This window comes from Chinchilla lanigera, unplaced genomic scaffold, assembly GCF_000276665.1.
Source record: "Chinchilla lanigera isolate Chin_1 unplaced genomic scaffold, ChiLan1.0 scaffold00043, whole genome shotgun sequence".
Taxonomy (NCBI): domain Eukaryota; kingdom Metazoa; phylum Chordata; class Mammalia; order Rodentia; family Chinchillidae; genus Chinchilla; species Chinchilla lanigera.
Window position 1 is genome coordinate 4,074,801 of NW_004955444.1, and position 19,519 is coordinate 4,094,319.

Below are 19,519 nucleotides of genomic sequence, written 5' to 3' on the forward strand. Positions count from 1 at the left end.
CCAGCTGATGAAGATGGCTACACCCCTCTTCAAAGCACATTTCAACTGAAGGCCAGTGGCACAGATAAAGTTAAGAATGGCTTTTCAGGAATGACAACTCCTAGCTATAACAGTGTACCCAAACGTACTTAGAGAAATTAAAAAAGAAAGTGCCTTCCAATATAGAAAAGCAGAAATTTATTCCAAGTACAAAAGACGATGCCAATAGATTAGACGTGCTGACAAGACGTGAGTATTGCTTCCCACATATAAGAAAAGCTTTCATCTCAGGGTACTTTCTTCAAAGCTATGTTCATACCTTAATTAAGAACTCGCTGGAGTATTTTTCTCCATTTACTAATATATTAACTAAAGCACAGAGAGGCTTGCCAAAAACCACATAAAGAGGGAGAAAGTCAGCTGGACACACGAAGATGAAAACATCTGACTTTCTTCTTTTAAACTTCTCTTAAAACTACAGAGATTCGAATATGCAGATCGTTGTGGATCACTTTCACTTTCTCTTAGACATCACCCAACACGCTGACTCCACGCTCCTCCCCTAACATATTATAATGAGAGAGTATCAAGCACTGATACCCACCTTATCCATGCTTAAGGTCATCAAATGTTTATGATCTAAATGCTGAGCTAGACAGCCAAACATTGTTTCACTGTGTTTCAGACTCAAGAAAATAGCTCCAGAGAATCTTTGAGCATGAGATAATATGGAAGCTCATCATGTTTTCTTGCATAATTTCCCCTTAATTTATTTTCATGGTAAACAGAGGGAAGAAATTATGCAACAGTAATGTTCTAACGGTAGGAAAACCGGCAGCTCAATGCTTGACCTCACCCTGCCCAGGTCAATGGGCTTTATGAAGCTCTCTGGAAGCTGAAAACTTCAAGGAAAATCTGCAGTTGCTGGAGTCAAATAGGATTATGCCTGAAATAGCTACAGAAAAATATTCTTATTACATCTGATTTAAGGAATATATAGATTTATGTCTCATTTAAAGAAAAGAAGAACAGAAAACATCCTTTCAATTACCAAGAAAAGCACCAAGAACTTTTTGGTTTTTCTGTACATTAGCCATGGTAAAAATTAAAAAATTTGGGGCTGGGGATTTAGCTCAGCGGCAAAGCGCCTGCCTGGCAAGCACAAGGTCGTGAGTTTGGTTTCCGGTACCGGAGAAAAACAAAAAAAAAAAAAAGAAAACTTAAAAATTATAAACTCACAAACATCACAGAAGTGGAGAGGTGAAGGCAAAAAAGAAAGATTTAAATTTACTGTTACTGTTCATCGTTTTTCAAAATTGAATCTACGGTCTTTATTAGTGTAGAAAAAATAGCCGCTCTTCATCTAAGTTCTGCAAGGTAGACTAATTATTTCCCTCAATACTAAAGGACATCTAAGTATTAATTCTCTAAAGAACACAAAGGTGTGAGCATTCCTAAAATGTGTTAAAGTTCAAAAGAGATCCCTAAGACTAGAATTCAGGAAGGCTCTAAACAGGGACAATACACAAGAAAAAAAAAAAAAAATGGAAGAAGCATGCTCCGTATTTTCTTCTGGAGACTGACGTGCTTCATGAAGACAGGGACTGTATCGCCTTCCCTTTGTAGCTGTCTTATTCAACTCTGGGCTCTAGCACAGGGCATTTTTAAAATTTTTGTTTGGTTCTTTGTTTTTGTTTTGGTACTGGGAATCAAACTCAGGACCTCATGCTTACCAGCCAGGCACTGTGCCTCCGAGCTATTTTCCTGGCCCTCACAGGGCATTTTTAACCACCGAGGACAATAAATACCCGTGCATTACTAGAACATCAGTCTAATAAAATGTATTTCAGTAAACTTAACCTCCCTTAAAATATACTAATTTTTCATTCCTAAAAATACAAGGAATTCAGTCTGTGAGTATTTTTCAAAGAACATCGTATGAATCAAATAAACGGTTACCATTTAGTCACCAAAAACAGCCAAAGCTAACATGTTGTAGGTGATTACTGTGATTCATCCCTCTCAATCTCTACTTCATCAGTGCTTCTTCCTTTACTTTCCAGGGGAGACATAGTCTTCTGAAACATCACCTACACCTCCACACCCTGTGTCCACCCCCTTCTACCACACAGGCCTTCCTTTCCGAGGGGACCTCTCAGTGTGGTGTCTTCTCTGAGTAAACATCCTATTTGCCACTGTGGATGCTGGAATAAGATGGACTCCAAATTCTGACTAGGTTATCACTGGTGACAGCCCTGTGACCTTGCACAATTAATCCATTTTTTATTGCCTCAGCTTCTTCATCTGCAAAATGGGCATGATAAGATTGCTGTCAGCATGAAGGACTGAGTCAACATGTCTGAAGCACTCAGGACAGATCTCTTGCCATCACCAAGTAAGTGCTCAGTAAATGTCGGTATCAATTTTCTCACCGAGCTCATGGTCCAGAGGGAAGCAGAAAGAAATAAAGAAGACTGAGACATGATAACAAATTTGAAACATATTTAAAGGAAAAGACGAAGGAACTGAACCAGCGCAACAAGAGAATTCACCAGCAATAATGAGAATCCAGTTGATATTTATGATTATCAATTCTGCTGCTCCAGTGCTAGGTACATACCCCCAAAACTGAAAGCCTACGTCCTCACAAAACCTTACGCATCAATGTTCATAACATCATACTTTGTAATGGCTAAAAAGTAGAAATAACACAAATGTCCAAATAACAGAGATGAGTAAGATGTAGCATACCCATGCAGTGGAGATCGGTAACACAAGAACATGAAGCAGTGATGCATGTGACAGCACAGGTGAGCTTGAAAACAATAAATTAATTAAAAGAAGACACGCAAAAGCACTCCATAGTCTATGATTGCATCTATATTAAATACCCAGAATAGTCAAATCTATAGAGACAAAAAGCAATTAGTAATTGCCTAGGGTCATAGAAGCGAGGGTTAGGATGATTGTGGACAACTAAAATGGTATAAGATTTATCTGGGTGTGATGAAAACGGTCCCAAACAGATTGTGGTAATGTTTGCATAATCCTGTGAGTATTCTAAAACCAATGAGTTCTAATTTAAATAGATAAACTGTATGATATATGAGCTGTATCTCAATCAAGTTGTTGAAATATACAAAGTGTCAGAGGCAGCAAAGCAAAAGGGGTTCAACATGCAACACACCGTCAACGTGGGATATTTTTGTTGTTGCTGCATATAACTTTTGCTCCTTCTCTAATTCATAAATTTAACTTCCTCAGAAATTAGAAATTTTTAGTTACATTTTATAAAATAATTGCACTCTTAACCATTACATTGCTGTCCTCTTCCGTCATTTTTCCACTATCATCAATTTAAGAAGATATTTGTTCAAGTTACCTAATTCTCTGACTTTCAAGACTATTCTGAGTTCTTCATAGTATCTGTTGCGACTTTAAGACCAATGGAAAGAACGAAATACTAATTAGCTAGACATCGCTTTGAGAAGAACTATTTTAGGATGCTTCTAAAGAGACTCACTGCAAGTGTCTTTGCAAAAAGATACTTCAAGGTTGGTCTCAGGATCTGCCTTGTTTAGCATAAAAAGTTTCATGTGCTCCCACAATAAGCGAGGTCATTGACTGTTTTGGAGAAACTATCACTTTCCCCAAGTCATATCCTGTTCCCTGAACCTTTGATTAGTCATGTGTACGTACAGAACTGATTTCGGTGCTTGTCAAAGAACCTTGCACAACATCATCAAAGGTTTATTATCTGCAGGAACTGAGAACATGTAGGGACATACAGGAAGAAATGCCTGCGATCTGCTCTACAGCAGAACTGGGGAAATTAATGATTAACCCACAATCTTCATCCATTCTTAGTATTTTTTAATATATTGTATTCTCTTCCTCCCTCCCTCTCTATCCCTCTCCCTCCCTCTCTCTCTCTCTCTCTCTCACACACACACACACACACACACACACACACACACAATTCATTTCAACATTTCAGCAACTTAAGGAAACAACCATGAATATGTGAAGAAAAGAGTAATGAGGTTCCAGGATTTTGCATTTTTAACCACCTAACACATGTGATCTAAATAAATCCACATCCTTCTCCATTCATTGAAAGGATTACATTTCTTTGGAAAAGTGTGTGTGTGTGTATGTGTGTGTGTGTGTGTTTGTGCATCTAATTTCAGTGCACTTCTGTATCGATGGTTTCCAGTAGAGTATCAACTTGGTGCAATTGAAGGGGCATTCGTACTTCCATAGGAAGGAAAATCGAGTGGCCTAGTACCCAGTAGAGACACTTACAAGTACATGTTGCTTCTTAAGTCTATTTTGAAACACACATCTACATAAATGTTGACAAAATTAAGCAACTGGATAATAATGAAGATATTTTCTCATTTATGACTAAAACATAATACTTACACCTCTATATTAGGAAAAATGCTCTAAAATGTAAATAGTTGCTTACAAACTGCATCTTAGTTTCACTGATACTAAGGGAATTAAGAGTTTAAAGCTGTCTTCTGCTAAAAAAGTTATTTGTGAATTTCTTTTGCATGTATTTTTGAAGAATTCAGTTATGAGAATAAGGAGCAACTTCTCAGGAAATACTCATCCTGGAAAATATTTGGTATTGCTTTACCATTCAAATAGGGTTTTTAAAAATCTACCTAATTTTCTGATAAAAAGCCACAATCAAGCAAAAAATAATAAAGTAGAACCTGATTCCAGTTAATTGTTTCTCCAAAAATACTGAGGGACTTCTATTTAAAACGTAGTGACATTTGGCATTAATAATAAAGCAAAGAAATGTTTTTCTACCTTTCAAACTGTTGTATAATAAAAATTCACCCAATAAAATAAATTCTGGAAGATCAGTTCTGGTATTAGCAGGAGTCCTATGTTAGCACATGAATTAAAAAAAAGCACTATGGTAGTATAAAAGTTGAGAAGGATTTTTCTTTCCTCCATCGCTGACATCACCACTCGGTCACTCAGTGGTCAGCACAGCAAATATACTGAGTTTGAAGAAGATGCTCTGTACTCTCAGAAGTGATGGCAATTACACCTGCTACCCGATTTCCTGCAACTGAACAAGGCATGATTTTAGGGCATCAGGACATTTGCTGGTGTTATTCTCAGGCCTGTCAAAGGGATAGTTAAATACATTTCGAATCACTGAAAGACAAGGTACACAGCCAAATTGCCCTACGTGCTTCACACACACAGACAAGGTGTAGTCACTGGGAGCCTCTATGTTGTTCATAATTCTGTCCTTTCACAATTAAAACTGTTCTGCATTTCCATTAAAAGATTACTTCATTAATAAATAGAGCTCAGTGTGGCAAGGCCCATGACTTCTCGCAGGATTGTTCAGATTCTTCAGACAGTCAAGGCTTCTTTCCCCAAATGTCTCTAACTTCAATAAATCCAGAGTTCTGACAAGACTTCTGGCTTTACATAAAAATCATTAGCAAAATGTTGAGGAGAGAAAGAGAAGAGAGTTCACAAGCGACACATGTTGGGCTGAAACCCCTAAAACTTTCTGTTAAGATGGATCCAAGTCAGAAGTAAAAGAGAGTAATTACTATTCAGTAGTGATTTTTTTAATGTCAGAAGTCGCAAGTAACCAGAGTGCCTTCTAGCAGTTACAAGCATGCCAGCCAGCTGGGTGTGGTGGCCCACCCTAAATCCTAGCTACTCAGGATGCTAAAGGAGGGACAAAAATTGAAGCCAGCCTGAGCAACTTAATGCGACCCTGTCTCAAAATTTTAGAACATTTAAATGTGATGAAGCGCTCGCCTCGTATGTGCAAAGTCTTGGATTCAGTTCCCAGTAGAGATGGGGGAAGGAAAGAATTCCAGGAAAAGGGAAGGAGACCAAAGGAGGAGTGAAGAAAGGAGACAGGTGGTGACAGACAGTGAGTAGAGCGAGCTGCAGCCATTTCTATGTAGTCAGCTAAGGGCTTAGGGAGGCCCACCCCTCCTTTCAGGTCGGCGGGGTACCGTTTAGTCCACTACCGCCAAGGTGCCCTGCTGACCCAAATGAACTAATGACGGCTCCGAAGGTGCCTAACTAGCAAATATAGCGGGCTCAGGCCCTAAACGTGATGAATATCCCATCGGTCCTTTCGACTTGATGTACCAACGCCCAAACTCACCAGTAAAAGGAAGTTTTTGAAAGTGAAAACATCCAGTGATAACAGCAAATGCACAGGTGACAGCTCTGACTGCAAGTTCCTCCTTCCTGCCTCCAGTGACTGTAAGGGGATGATCCCGGCAGCATCTGCAAGTGCGCGAACCCACCAGCCCACCTCGCCTGCCCCTGCAGCACCGCCGAGGAAACCTGCTGCTCTGTAGGAGTGAGAGTGGGCTCCGCAGGGCGGGCGCTGGGCAGGACCGCACACTTCTCCTCAAGCCCCCAGCCTTTCCTCCTCCTTTCACGCACCCTGCTCAGCCCGTCAGATAACACAAAAAGGTTTCTTTATTAACCAAGAGTCATAAGCAGACCCGAGCACTGCTGGGGAGAGGCCGCAGATGCAATTCTAGCATAGGCTTTTCATGTCTCACTGAGAACTTCAGTGAGGTGTTTTTCTCTGAATTTCAATGTTCTAACGTTTAAAAGAGAATGATAACATTTAAATTTTAGGAAGAACATTATGATTTGGAACAAAAGTACCCCCCACAGGGCTCATGTTCAAAGGGAGCGCTTTTGGAACGAGCTTAGGACATGGGGCAGTCACCTCATCAATAGATTAAGCCTCCTTGCTGTGAGGAGGCGGAGCCTCACCAGAGGAAGCAGGCCACCGGAAGCCTTTAACCTGGAAGGTTATAACGCCATCCTGTCCCCAGTGCTTCCCTCCTGGCTCTCTGGCGCTCCTCCTGCTCACTTCTCTTCACCATGTAATGAGCAGCTGTCCCCTGTCAGCCCCTCTGCTCGGATGTTTCTTCCTTGGAGCCAGCTGACCACTGACCAAAACCTCTAAAATCATTAGCCAAAATAAACCTTTTCTCCTGTAAGTCGTGCATGTCAGGTATTTTGCCCCAACAAGGAAAGATGACTAATAAAATAGCAAATGAGATAATGTATATAAGACATCTAATTTATTGAGATAGTTGTCAGTAAATGTTATCTCTTTGATAAGTAGTGCCATTATAAAAGACCATAAATATCTAAGCGATTACCAGAAGAGGTGACAGAAAAGCTGGCATCAGAAGAAAGAATACCGTTGGTAGGTTCTTCCCAATATCCCATGTGATCAGATGTAAATAATCAATTTCCAACTCTACATGATGCTACTCTTTCCACAGGACACATGATCACAGAGTAAAAATTAATATTTTAGAAGTTTTCTTTCCAAATTGGAGTTAACCAGTGAAGTTGGATCTATCAATAGCTCATTCCATTCCACCATCAGCCTTGTGTTCAACTAATTTTAGCAGCAGATACACAAGGATATAGTTCTTCAACCATACCTTCCTTTGTACTACTCCTTAATATTTGCTTCATGGGTAAATAGAGACTTAACATTTATCCCTTTAGCAACATGAGAGGTAAATGTGTATTTTATGCTAATACTTCCATTCAAACAAATGCTTTTGGGAAATCTAAATTATGAGTGTGATCTTCATATGTGTTTATATTTATATATGCACATTTAATATGTATGTATTACACTCAAGATTACAGAAGTCCTTTTCTTTAAAGATAGGAAAAACAATATTTATTGAAGAATTCTTACACCAAGTAAAATAAAATGCTGACACAGATAAAAATGGTAATAACAGTGTAACTGGTAGTTACAATAATATATGTTTAGATAACTCTCACTGAACATATGCTAAACTGAATTTGCAAAGATTCTTCAAAAATTATTCTACTTTAGCAATCTGGTTATTCTTATTAAGGGATTTTCTTTATTTTCTAGGCAATGCATTAATAGAATTATCTTGGTTTTTGAAAAACTACATAAATGGTCCAGCTAATAGAAAAGCTCTAACCTGTGTTCAGATTTCCACCATAATCCCTGCCTTAAACTAATCAAGAAAGTGCTGCAATGTACTAGGCCAAGAAAAGTAGCCCCCACATGTAAGTCACAATTTACTACATCTACTGATAATTCAGAAGACCAGCCACACTCACTCCTTTAATCATTGTTGAAAAAAAACCCTGGAAACTTCTGGTGACCAGTTCTTTGGATTGAAAGCTTAAATCATCACCCCTGACATCTAATCACAAAAATATAAGCTGTACTTTTGAGATCAGAGTTATAAATCATCACCCTAGAAAATCCTCTCAAAGCAGCCTGTAGGAAGATCCCAACGGATTCGTGGACACAGCCATAGTGCGCAGTGGCATTTCAAAGCCTGGCTCATGCCAAGTGCTGAATAAATGCTCTTGTGTTTATTGGAAGTTGTAATTTGAGACCTCATGTGGATATTCTGCAGAAGTTGGACATTTGTGACAGTACCAGTCACCACACTCCTAGGTTAGTGAATCTGCAAAAGCATTTCTCGGTAGGTAGGTAGCTACATCTCCACGGTTGTCCTTTCCTTTTTGCATACATCGTATCTCCTTTTGCTCTCCTGAAATCCCTTGATAATTTTTTGGGAAAAGTACCTTCCTTGAAAGCTTGAATTATCTGAGTAATGAACAAATCTCCACATCTAGTTGAACTCAGCCTGAGCTGAGGCTCAGACTCCGAGCAAACTCGGTAAAGCCTATCCAGGAGAAGTGGGGAAGGCCAGATGTCCTGGAAGCAGAACTTGGTCATTATGTGCACGCATCTCCTCCTCGTTCCCCTCCTGGCCAAGCCTCTTTCAGCAGCGTGAGTCCTGCCTAACATACGTGCCTGGCTGTGTTGCTGCCCGCCATCCCGGCACCCATCTAATCACCATGGCAACGGCACCCAAGCTCCACTGATTGGAGCAGGTAGACTTCGGCCCAGGAAACACACGAGAGTGCATTAATTATGAGAGGACACATTTTTCTGCTTTACCTAAACGACCCCAGGTTGGGTGACAAATGAGCCATTTACTACTTTCAGTTAAGTCGTACCCATGTTTCACACGGGACAGAACGAGCACAACTTACACATAAAAAGTTGCATCAATCATACAATAGGGGTTGACGCGCTCCTGGGGGTTGGGAGTGCCACACTGCTGATCACGCTTCTGAGATGCGGTCGTGTGGTGGTGGTGGTGTTGGTGTGTGCGTGCGCATGCTTGTGTTTAGATAGAGTAAATGAAAAAGGTTTAAGGGAAGGGCACGACTCTACCTACCCTGATTTCTGATATAGTGCTTCTCTCCCCAGATATTTCAAATTCATCAAGATTAAGCAGGTCCTTAAAAACATACACAGGAAAAGACCTAAAAGTCATTTATACTTTTGGATGTACTCCTCTGTTTTTACTTATTTAGTTTTTTAAAAAGGCCTCCTTCCCCTTCATTAAAAGAACGCTTCTCTTTTGAGGAATTAGGTAATCTTGCACCATGGAGTATTTCTGTGATGAGGCGATCTGGGTGGGATAAATATTAAGAATTTAAAAAATTGAAAACAGTCTGACAGCATGTGCCTGATGTGTAGGAAGTCAGTAGCATTGGTTAAAGAAAGACAAGTAGATAATAAGATGGGGGGTTTGGGGTGCTTTTCCTAAAAATCTGGGTTGACAACAATTTCACACACAAAAATTATTTTACCTATCTTGACTTAGATGTAATAACTTTCCAACATCTGATCTAAATCCGTCTTTTTAGGAATGGATATGTATCCAACTACATATCTCTAGTTCAACAGATAGCTTTTGGGCCTTTGCTTTCCTGAGTGAATACAAAGGGGCGTCTCAGCCCATAATGTAACAACACATGATTATTTGCCATACGAATGCAGTCAAAAAAGTCTGTATTTGTGCTGCAGTATTCCTGTCCTAACACATGGCTGTGTTTCAGCAAATTACAAGGTTAAAAACAGAAGGAGATGTAGCTGGTAGGGCTGGCCAGTTACACTGTGATCTAAAAACACAAGTGATTTATTAGTTGCTATGAGCTAACCACGTCCTCTTCATTTCATCCGTGTATTTATTAGTTACAAGTATTAGGCAAGTATGAATTGTTCTACTACAGAAACATGTTTTTAACCCCTGCTTCTCTTTTTTGTGAGACTACAATAGGAAAATTTGAATTGTGGTTACTTTTTAAAAAGAAATCCTGTAACTGGCATTACATTTCACAGTGCATTTCAACCTTGAAATGAACATTAATCTGAAACTAATACAAAGAGTGCAAAAATTTCCATATTCAGGATAATGTTCAGCAGAAAAGAAAAAAACTTTGTTCATCTCTGCAAATAGCTTTCTTTACCTAAACTTTACCACATGACCAGAACAAGATTAAGAGAAATTTGTTTCAGATTTTTAGACACACACTCATCCTTCAACTTCCTTTTGCACACGGTTTTTGTGCAGCTGTGTACCGCTGGGTCTCCTGACCTCCTCACCATCACAAGGGGACAGTTCAATAAAGGAAATAGCACAGATTTGGTATATTTGATTTTAAATTGCAAAGCTGGACTCAGGTCTAGTAAGATGAAATACTTATGACTTAGTTAACCCCAAAATGATCTAGTTATTATTTCCTACAGTAAAAACAATAAAAAAATAAAAGTAAACAAAGCTAATTACTTCCTTTTTGCTATCTTTGCACGTACTTCCATGTACCTCTTCGTCCTCTCCTTTGTGACCTTCCCTTCCCCGTGTTTTCAGTTCTTAACTCATATTCTTTTATCTATAACATAGACAATGAGAAAACCCCAAAAAACATCTTTGGGGAATGTTGCACTAAAGTTATCCGCAACTAAATTGCACGTGTGTTCCTTTGCTCACCATGGAGACAAATGATTCACTCACTGCTCTCAGCCAATTTGAAATCCATATATGAAAATAGCATTACGGGATTCAGACCGAATCCTCTGCCTCACCGCTAGCAGGTGCAAGCAGAAGAAAAGCCCATGTAATTACTTTTGACTCTGAACCAGCAAAGCTGTGAACACCTCCCTTAAAAACACACATAATAGTAAGACAGCAGCTGAGAGGCAGGTGCATCAAAGAGCGTGTGCATGCTCTGCACAGGGTGGCGGCCATACCAGTCAGCTGGCCAGAAAAGTTCTAGCCACCCTGAGTCAAGAACAAATTCTTCTGTGAATCTGAAATCATGCCAAAGTCTTACTTGTTCTCCCGCAGTTTGTGTAATGCTAAATGCTTCTCGTTACATCTTTCCCTGGACTCTATAGAAAAAGTCTGGGTCATTTAAAAGGAAGACCAAATTGTAATACATTTTTAAATGAAGATTAGAAGTAAAAGGGGTTCTTTAATACATTCATTAGTTAATTTATTAGTCCATTACTGATCATAGAAATATTTATTAGGAACCCATTATGAACATCACTGAGCTAAAATATGCAAAGAATGCAAAAGCATGAAGCTAGAAAAATAAAATTAAGTCTAATAAATTGGTTAGCTTTAAACCATTCTTATTTGTATTTATAGTAATGTATCTTTATACAAATAGATAGATAGGTAGATAGATGATACATAGACAGACAGACAGACTGATTTACCTTGCAAGACCAATGTAATAATCTAGGCATTTAGTATTTATTTAAGGTGATTTCACTTTAAGCGTACATTATTACATTAAAAGTGAAGATTATGGTTAATCTGCAGTTCCATTTTTTTTTTGTGTTCCTAGGCCAATTTTATTTTAACATTCAAATTCCTAAAGGAGCTGAAAATTCAATAGTGTTTAGCACGTTAGAGAATTTTACTTGAAAAAAAATGAGTAAGAGTTTCTTAACAATAACAAAATTGCTCTTCAAAAAATTCTAAGGAAAATACTACTGCCAAAAATGAATTCAGCTTTGTTTGTTTTTGCAGCCATTGCTAGCAATAGACGAAAAGGTATCTTTTTTTTTTCAGTCCATATGGAAAGATCATCAACACATTCTGCCTCCGGGTTCTTTGCCAAAATATCGTAACCCACAACCATCTACCTTAAACATAAAAGGAAAGGTGTTGTTCTGGTCAAATAAAGAAATAATTTTTACTAGCATATGTCTAATGTTAAAGCTGCCTAAATTCTGCCAAATACATTAAAACAACATCTGTAAAACAGATTTTCATTAAATTGATCAGTTTAAAGTTAAGCAGCTAGGCAGATGATGCTTTTAAGCTAACCCCTAACCTTTAACTTTTAACCTCCTTAAACTAGAATAAAGACACACACTTCTTTTAGGTAAGACTGCTTCAGTTTGCCAACACATGGGATAAAGCGATTTATTCAAATCAAAATGACACATCACCACATTGAGAGCACTACGCGTCACTGTACTGTCAATAATGAGAAAAGCTGTTTTCTTGAAGGTCTGTATTTGTCTTACATGTGCTACTTGTCCCTTCCCTCTAAAGTCTAACTAATTCACAGCACAAAATGATATAAATGAAAAGAATTTTATACAGGAGATTATTATGTAGTCATTAACTCATTAAGTATTTTAAGTCTAATTTTAATATTTTAGCCACATGATAAAGCATGCTTTTTCCCAGGCCAGGCTAATTTGTTGGTCTCATGTAAATGCAAGCAATATTACTTATGAACCAATTTCATTTTGCCAATGCAAACCAACCAAGTGGCCTACTATCCTCATTACCATGCTTGAAAATCCTATGACTCACAAAGATTCTGAAATCAGTTTGGAATTAGCAGCTCCAATACGCTGCTACTTTGGAGTATTTTTCTAGTTGTTACTAGCAATGACGGATGCTCTTTGAAGGGCAATGTAAAAGAATATAGTTCTAATTATTTAAAACACATTTTCAATAGCACACATATTTTTTCTTCAGTCCTCTTTTAATTCAAGCTGTTTGTGCAAGGTAAGTTTTTGTTTGTTTGTTGACCATATGCTACACTAAGCAGTGTAATTTATCCAACTAAAAACCAGTAAATTTTTATATGATTCATAAGATCTTCAAAGTAAGATTGCATCATTTGCTTGTGGAGTCTAAAGCACTCTGACTTTTAAAGCCTTCTTTAGAATCAAGCTTTTATCTTACCTATTGTTCTAATTTCCAAAGCAATATCCAAATACCTCCCCAAAGGAACTTCCAGAGTAACTCTGACACCTAGCATATTGCCTTGCCCGGAGTAAGGTGGACAATCCACACTTAGAGAATATATGAGTCATCCTAACAGAGAAAATGTACACACCTCCGTACACCTTTAAATAACTATCAAACAATTTGATTAAATAACGTCTCCTGAAAAAATAAAAAGCAACATTCTTCTTCAGGTTCCCATGTGAGAGTAATAAAATAGAAAAATTTGTACATTTATATTGTCTATTCACAACACGTTAATTTAAAGTGTTAGAGGAACTGCGTGAATATAAACACAGTTCATGAATATTCTATATAGCTCTGAGGGTCTAAATCTATTATTTATAAAAACTTAATGTTTGTTTCTTTCTCCTAGGAATTCTAAAAGTTTTAATAGGTCAGGTAGCAACAGAGAAAAAAAAGCAGACAACTGAACAGTTGTCAACAGTTGCTGTAAAACCTATGAATTATAATACAATTAATCCTTCATATTATATTATCAATAGTGTTGACTTAGAAGTGTTCCATCTTTAGGGCATGTACTCCCCACTAACTGTGAAGCCCAAACCTAATGCTTTCATTATTGATCTACATAGTTGTCAATATCACAGGAACTACATTATGCATTTTCACACTGAATCTTTAGGTATTTATGCCGAGTACAGCCATCTAAAATATGAGCTTCAAGAAATAAAGTACTGCACCAGCCCAAATAAATAATTCTTGCACCTAATCCAGATAACCATTATCTACTTTTTTGTTGCATGTTTCTAATTTTAAATAGAATTAGAAAAGCTACAGGTATTCTAATTGTTGGTTGACTCCTGATAGAATAGTTATCACTGATTTCTAGTATGAATCAATAGATAACACTTGCAAAATGGATTTTGTAATCATGTTTAGAGCTTGTTACAATGACTAATGTTTTACAATATTTTCTGAATTTTAATCTCATCTGGACAAAAAGAAGTTTTTAGTAAGTCACCAAGTTTTTCATCACTGAAATAAATGTGTTACATTTGTACATGAACCAAGACGATCAAAACAATCCAGTGAACAAACATCGGAAAACAAATTAATCTGTAATTAAAGTGTAAAAAACGCCAAGATAAATCGTGCAATACATGCTGTTCATTGCTTGCACATACGCATTGCACCTGCATGCTTGTCCCAGGAAAAGTAAAAGCACATTTGCCACCCTATGAGCGTATCTATGTATATCACACCCCTCTGAAAGGCATCGCTAGTTAGGGAAATGGTCATGCACAGTGCCGGCAGAGTTTATTTTTGAAGACTTTCAACCGATGCTAAAGGAGAGTGTGCTTACTCAATGTCACAGAGAGCACACACACATAAAAAACGATTGTCACCAAACTAAAGATGACGCATTCGCGAAGTGAGATATTGTCTTTGTCCTCTGCTCCCTGTGACCACTAGGGTGGAGCTAATGTTTTTATCTTAAAAAATAGCAGGAGGTTTTTAAAGCATTGCATTTCATATGCCAGTACCCCAGAAAAGTTCCTTCATTGCAGGGAAGTCAGCGAAGCAAGCAATGCCACTGAAAGGTATCCCCGGGACGTAGGGTAAATCTTTAAAATAAATCCTCCACTCCATATATTTCAATATAATTTCAGTAATGTGAATCAGAAACTTTGTACCTTGTCTTTTTTCCCCTTCTCTCTATTTTTCTTAACTTGCAGACTTGTGCTCCTAGCTCTGAAACAGTTAATTCCCTTGTCTACTTGTGCCAACGGAAATGGATGTCACTGCTTACCTTGTAGAGCTTCAGGGCTGCCTCGTGCCTGTGATTGGTAGTATGCAAGCGTAATTTATCCACACTGTTGGTGTAGTAGTCACAAGCATTACATTTTAGGTGAACAGGGTTGCCAATGGCAATGCACTTCAACCTCCATTCATTGCTTTTGCCCCCTTCTTTGATGTGGGCCACCAGTTGGTATTTTTGCATATGTTTATCAGTCTTGCAGTGGAGCTGGAAGTTGGCTTTGAGCTGAGTGTTGTAGTTACAGAGCTTGCACTGGTAGATATCTCCAATTACCGCCCTCCATTCCTCTTCGGGGAGAGAGCGCTCGCTGCTCACATGCACACTTAGGGCCTCCAGGCTGTCAGAGGTGAATTTGTTGCAAACAGCACACTGGAATAGCTTCAGTGCTGGGTCACTGATATAAGGTGACAGCTCTCCTGCAGTAAGGAGGGACAGGTCATCACCCATTAGCTGACCACTGGCAAGCCGGATTTCTGGCGGCAGCTCATTATTTACTACAGGAAAAAAATTAAAAGGAAAAATAGAGACTAGAAAACACAGCACACACAAAGGATTCTGTAAAATAAAGTCTTGACAAGGAATGTGCTTTCTCTAGAGCTTAAACTATAAAAAGCTGTAATAGGATTGAATCAGGATCAATTACAATCATCCCTTTCAACTTCTAAATTCCCTCATCAGATAGCTTTAATTACTCCTACCGGGCATGATGTCATTCTGAAATTTGTATTTTCCAGGACAAGAAAGTTGATCAATACCATAACAAAACAGTCACGTGTTTGCAGTTTAAGAGCTCAGATAAACTTAGGTACACACTAATTGTTATTTCCCAATTTGCCTTAAAGCTTGATAAGATTTGGCTAATTTGGTACATGTGGCTGTAATCTATTGCCAAATACCTGGAATACGGTAATGGTACTAGTTAGCTTAGGTATCTTCCATTACAACCACTAAAATCATTTTTTTAATATTTAATGCAAAATAATTGTCGATTCCTGTTGAAGTGTGAGTTTGATGTTTTGGGGAATAAGCAAATCAAAATTGAAAACACACCTCATGAAGTAAGGCTGCTGATAGCAACAAGTAATGGAAATTAGCATTTGTTAATCAAGCTATTGAACGGGCACAAAGTTTGCTGGCTTCTCCTATGCTGCCATTGGTCCCTTAACCCTTAGCTCTCCAGAGTCCATTTAGCTTTGAAGGGGAAGCACAGAGAGTTTGCTTATGCAGCTCAAAGAGAAAAAGTCCTTTCTAGTAAACAGTCCCCAGCTTGCTGGCACTCACCGCTTCATCTGGGTGTGCTACACCAAATCAAAAGGTGATGAAAAGCCAATCACAGTGCAGAAGGACAGGGAATACTGACCGAGTCCAGGTGCCAAAGCCGCGGCCGTGGCTGGGTCCAGCTGGAATGGGTTGATCATGAGCTGAGGATCGGCGGGGTTCTCCAGCTTCATCCCAGTTAGGCCTATGTTCTGGGCCAGGTAGTACTGATACAGCTCTGCCTCCGCCGGAGCGAGGCCCAAGTGCAGGTTATGCTGGATCTGCTTCATGTTCTGCTGCAAAAGCATCATGTTATGCATGTGCTTCTCACTGGTCATGTGAATCCGGAGGTTCCTGGCCACGTTGGTTTCGTAATCACAAACCTCACACCGCCAGGTGGGTTTCTGTTTGGGTTTGGATGGAGAGGGTGTTCCGCAGCCACTGAGGCTGGTGTTGGGGGCTGGGGCAGAGTGGCCAAACACCTGCTCTCCGTTGCCATTTTGAAGATTCTGAACATTGTTCAAGTGCTTGTCTGACTGCATATGAATACTGAGGTTGCCTTTGGTAGTGGTAGAATAGTTACAGACCTCACAGCGGAAGGGTTTATAGCCACACGTGTAACTCTCTCCCCGGGCAAGCCTCGGGTGAGGCTGGCCGGTCTTACAATAAGCACACGAGCCGCCGGGCTCAGGGTGCTTCTCCTTCATGTGGGCCTCCAGGGTCTGCTGATATTTGTAGTGCCAGTTACATTTGGGGCATTTGAGGGTCTTGCACGAGTTCCTTGAGTGCATCATAGTCATGTGACCACCAAGAGACCTCGAGGACCCCAGAACCGTATCGCACTTTGGACACTCGATGCCGCTGCCTGGTGAGCCCTCTCCTCCGGGGCCTGGCGTTCCAGGCGCACAAGGGGTAAAGCCGTGCTGGTGCGGAGTCGCTGAACTGTCTTCCTCTCCCCGGGCAGTTTCACCGGCGTGCAACGCTGTGGCGCTGTCCTTACTGGCGCTCACATCTGCAAAGTCCTTGCCACCGATGCCGTAGCTGTTGGCCACACTGCCGCTGGGCCTCAGGGCAGCAGCCTGCTTTTTCTTTTCTGGGTCGTCAGAAACAGTCGCGGAGGAGGACGAGGTACCCTTTTCAATAAATTTTAGCACACTGGATGATAAAGGAGAAATGCTTTGGTTTAAGAGAGGGAAATCTTTGTTACCAATACTATCAGTGAGTTCACCTAACGCTTCCTCGTCGTCCAGCTCGTTGGAGTAGGCATCCTCTTCGTCCTCGTCGCCCGGCTCGGCGGGCTCGCTTTTGACGGGACACTCCCCGTTGGGGTGTAAGACGGTGCCTTCTTTGGGCCTTTCACAGTTGTTCTCTTGGTCTTTGCTCTCTGACATCTTGCTAGACTCAGACGATGAGTGGCTGAGGGAGACAGAGGTAATTGGGGTGTTCACTACTAAACTAGACAGCCCCCCCAGATTCATTTCAGCCTTTGGCATTTGGGTGATCCCCAGCGGCTGCTCTGCTGAGCTCGCGGGGCTCGCGCTCCCTTTCAAGAAGGCAAAGCCAGCCGGCAAAGAATCACCATTTTCAACATGAAAAGCGCTCCATAAACCGCGGAAGGTCGGATCGGGTCCTATGAGGTTCGTAGTAGAAAAATGGGGATAAACAGAAGTGGATTTTTTTGGTTCCAGAAAGCTTATAAGAGGTTCTTTGTCTTTGCCAATCCCCTGTATTATGGCGGAGATGCATTTATTACCGAGGAGCTTCTGCTCCTCGTCATTGAGGGTCATCCGATGATCGTGCACAGCGTGGGTTACAAACGACCTGATATAGCCGAAAGACAACTTGCACAAGAAACACATTAAAACAGGTTTCCTTTTCCCGTCGCTCACACAACCATCGAATTTGGACAAGTCCACATTGTTAGGGACATCTTTGGACACACAGGAGTTTTTGGCTGAGCCATCACTGGTTAGATAGTCTTTCTCTCGCTTGTGTCGGAGATCATAGACACGAAAACTGTGCAACACAGGACCAACTCCTGCTAATGCTGAGGTATTTGGGAAAGCCTGATCGGCTGTAAATGGTTTCCCGAGGGATGAAGCGATGTGAAAGGTGTTGATGATCTGTGGGTAGAATGACATAGGTGCAGAAGCAGACTGATCACTCTTCTCTCCCGCCGACGCCAGGGAGTCCAGAAACATCGCCGTGGAAAAGAGTTTGCTGTTCGCCCCAGTCTGTGCATTCTGCCCATTTTCTTTGGAGTCCTCAATTATATACGCTGACCCATCAGGCTGGTAAACTATCTCCCCTGTTAAATTCTCCACATCACTGTCCTCTAGCTCGCTGATCTCACTCTCGTTGTCATCCTTCAGGACGGGAAGGCGGGCATTAGGGCAGTGGTGTTCCATGTATTTCTGTAAACTAGGAAAAGAAGTGGCACATTCGTTGCAGGGTATCTCCTTTGCCGAGGTAACCTGAGTGGCAGCCGCATTCTCCAGGCTGAGACCCAGCAAGCCTTCGCTCTTGCGCTCATCCGTTTTCAGGCTGTCATCTGCGGAGCTGTTTTCCCTGTCAGACTCCATCCCTGCAACTTTCTCTGGCACCTCATTATCAAGTTGTGTCGTTCCACATAGCTTTGATGTGCTCTGCCCATTTTCCTGCCTTGAGATAGGAGGGGAGTCACAGGTTTCCATGGCAATTGCTACATGGGGATCTCATTTCATCCAGCCTGTCAGGGACCTGGATAAAAAATAAGGTGAGAGAAGCCATTTTTATTAAATAATGACACCGTTCACTAATAGCCCATCACTAATTTACAGCTGCTATAAACTTGACTATCTAAAAAGGTGAGGGGAAAAACTTCAAGCCATCATACCTATCTATCACAGGCAGGCTTTGTGTAAATGTAGCAAAGCAGTGTAGATCGCTATCACAGGCATGCCTAGACATCCAAGGTGTTTTTGAAATCACGGTGAGCATTCACACTGAATCTGAAATTTATATCAGTTATTCTGATCTTTTTTACTGCCGTTTTCTAAAACCAGGTACCTCTATACATAAATGCTTCCAAACCTCCTCTAGCCCAGTAGAGATGGAAATGACTTTCATTTTCATCTGCACCACCAGAAGAACAAGGCAAACAACTTGTAATTTTGAAATTTACTTTTTCTTTGCCAGGTAGTGACCAGAAGGGGAGGATGAGTGTGGGAGGGAAGCCAACAAATAAAGGAACCTTAAAATTAGAAATATTACAGTTAGAGATAGCGCAGACCAAACTCCTCTCTGGTTTTCATTTTGCCAGTAAATCAGCTTGCTACAAATCTTCCCTGTGCAAAAGCTCTCAGCAGGT

The 19,519-nt window shown here is 40.3% G+C and overlaps 1 protein-coding gene across 1 annotated transcript in view; it reads right to left on the bottom strand.

Moving 5' to 3' along the window:
• Positions 1-19,519, bottom strand: part of Zfhx4 (zinc finger homeobox 4) — a 177,247-nt gene that overhangs the window by 135,971 nt on the left and 21,757 nt on the right. Inside the window, exons 2-3 of the mRNA XM_005392196.2 lie at positions 16,274-18,909; positions 14,905-15,407 (exon numbers count right to left, since the gene is read on the bottom strand). Coding sequence (XP_005392253.1) covers positions 14,905-15,407; positions 16,274-18,863 — 3,093 coding nt within the window. The 5' untranslated portion in view covers positions 18,864-18,909. The remainder of the gene's footprint in view (positions 1-14,904; positions 15,408-16,273; positions 18,910-19,519) is intronic.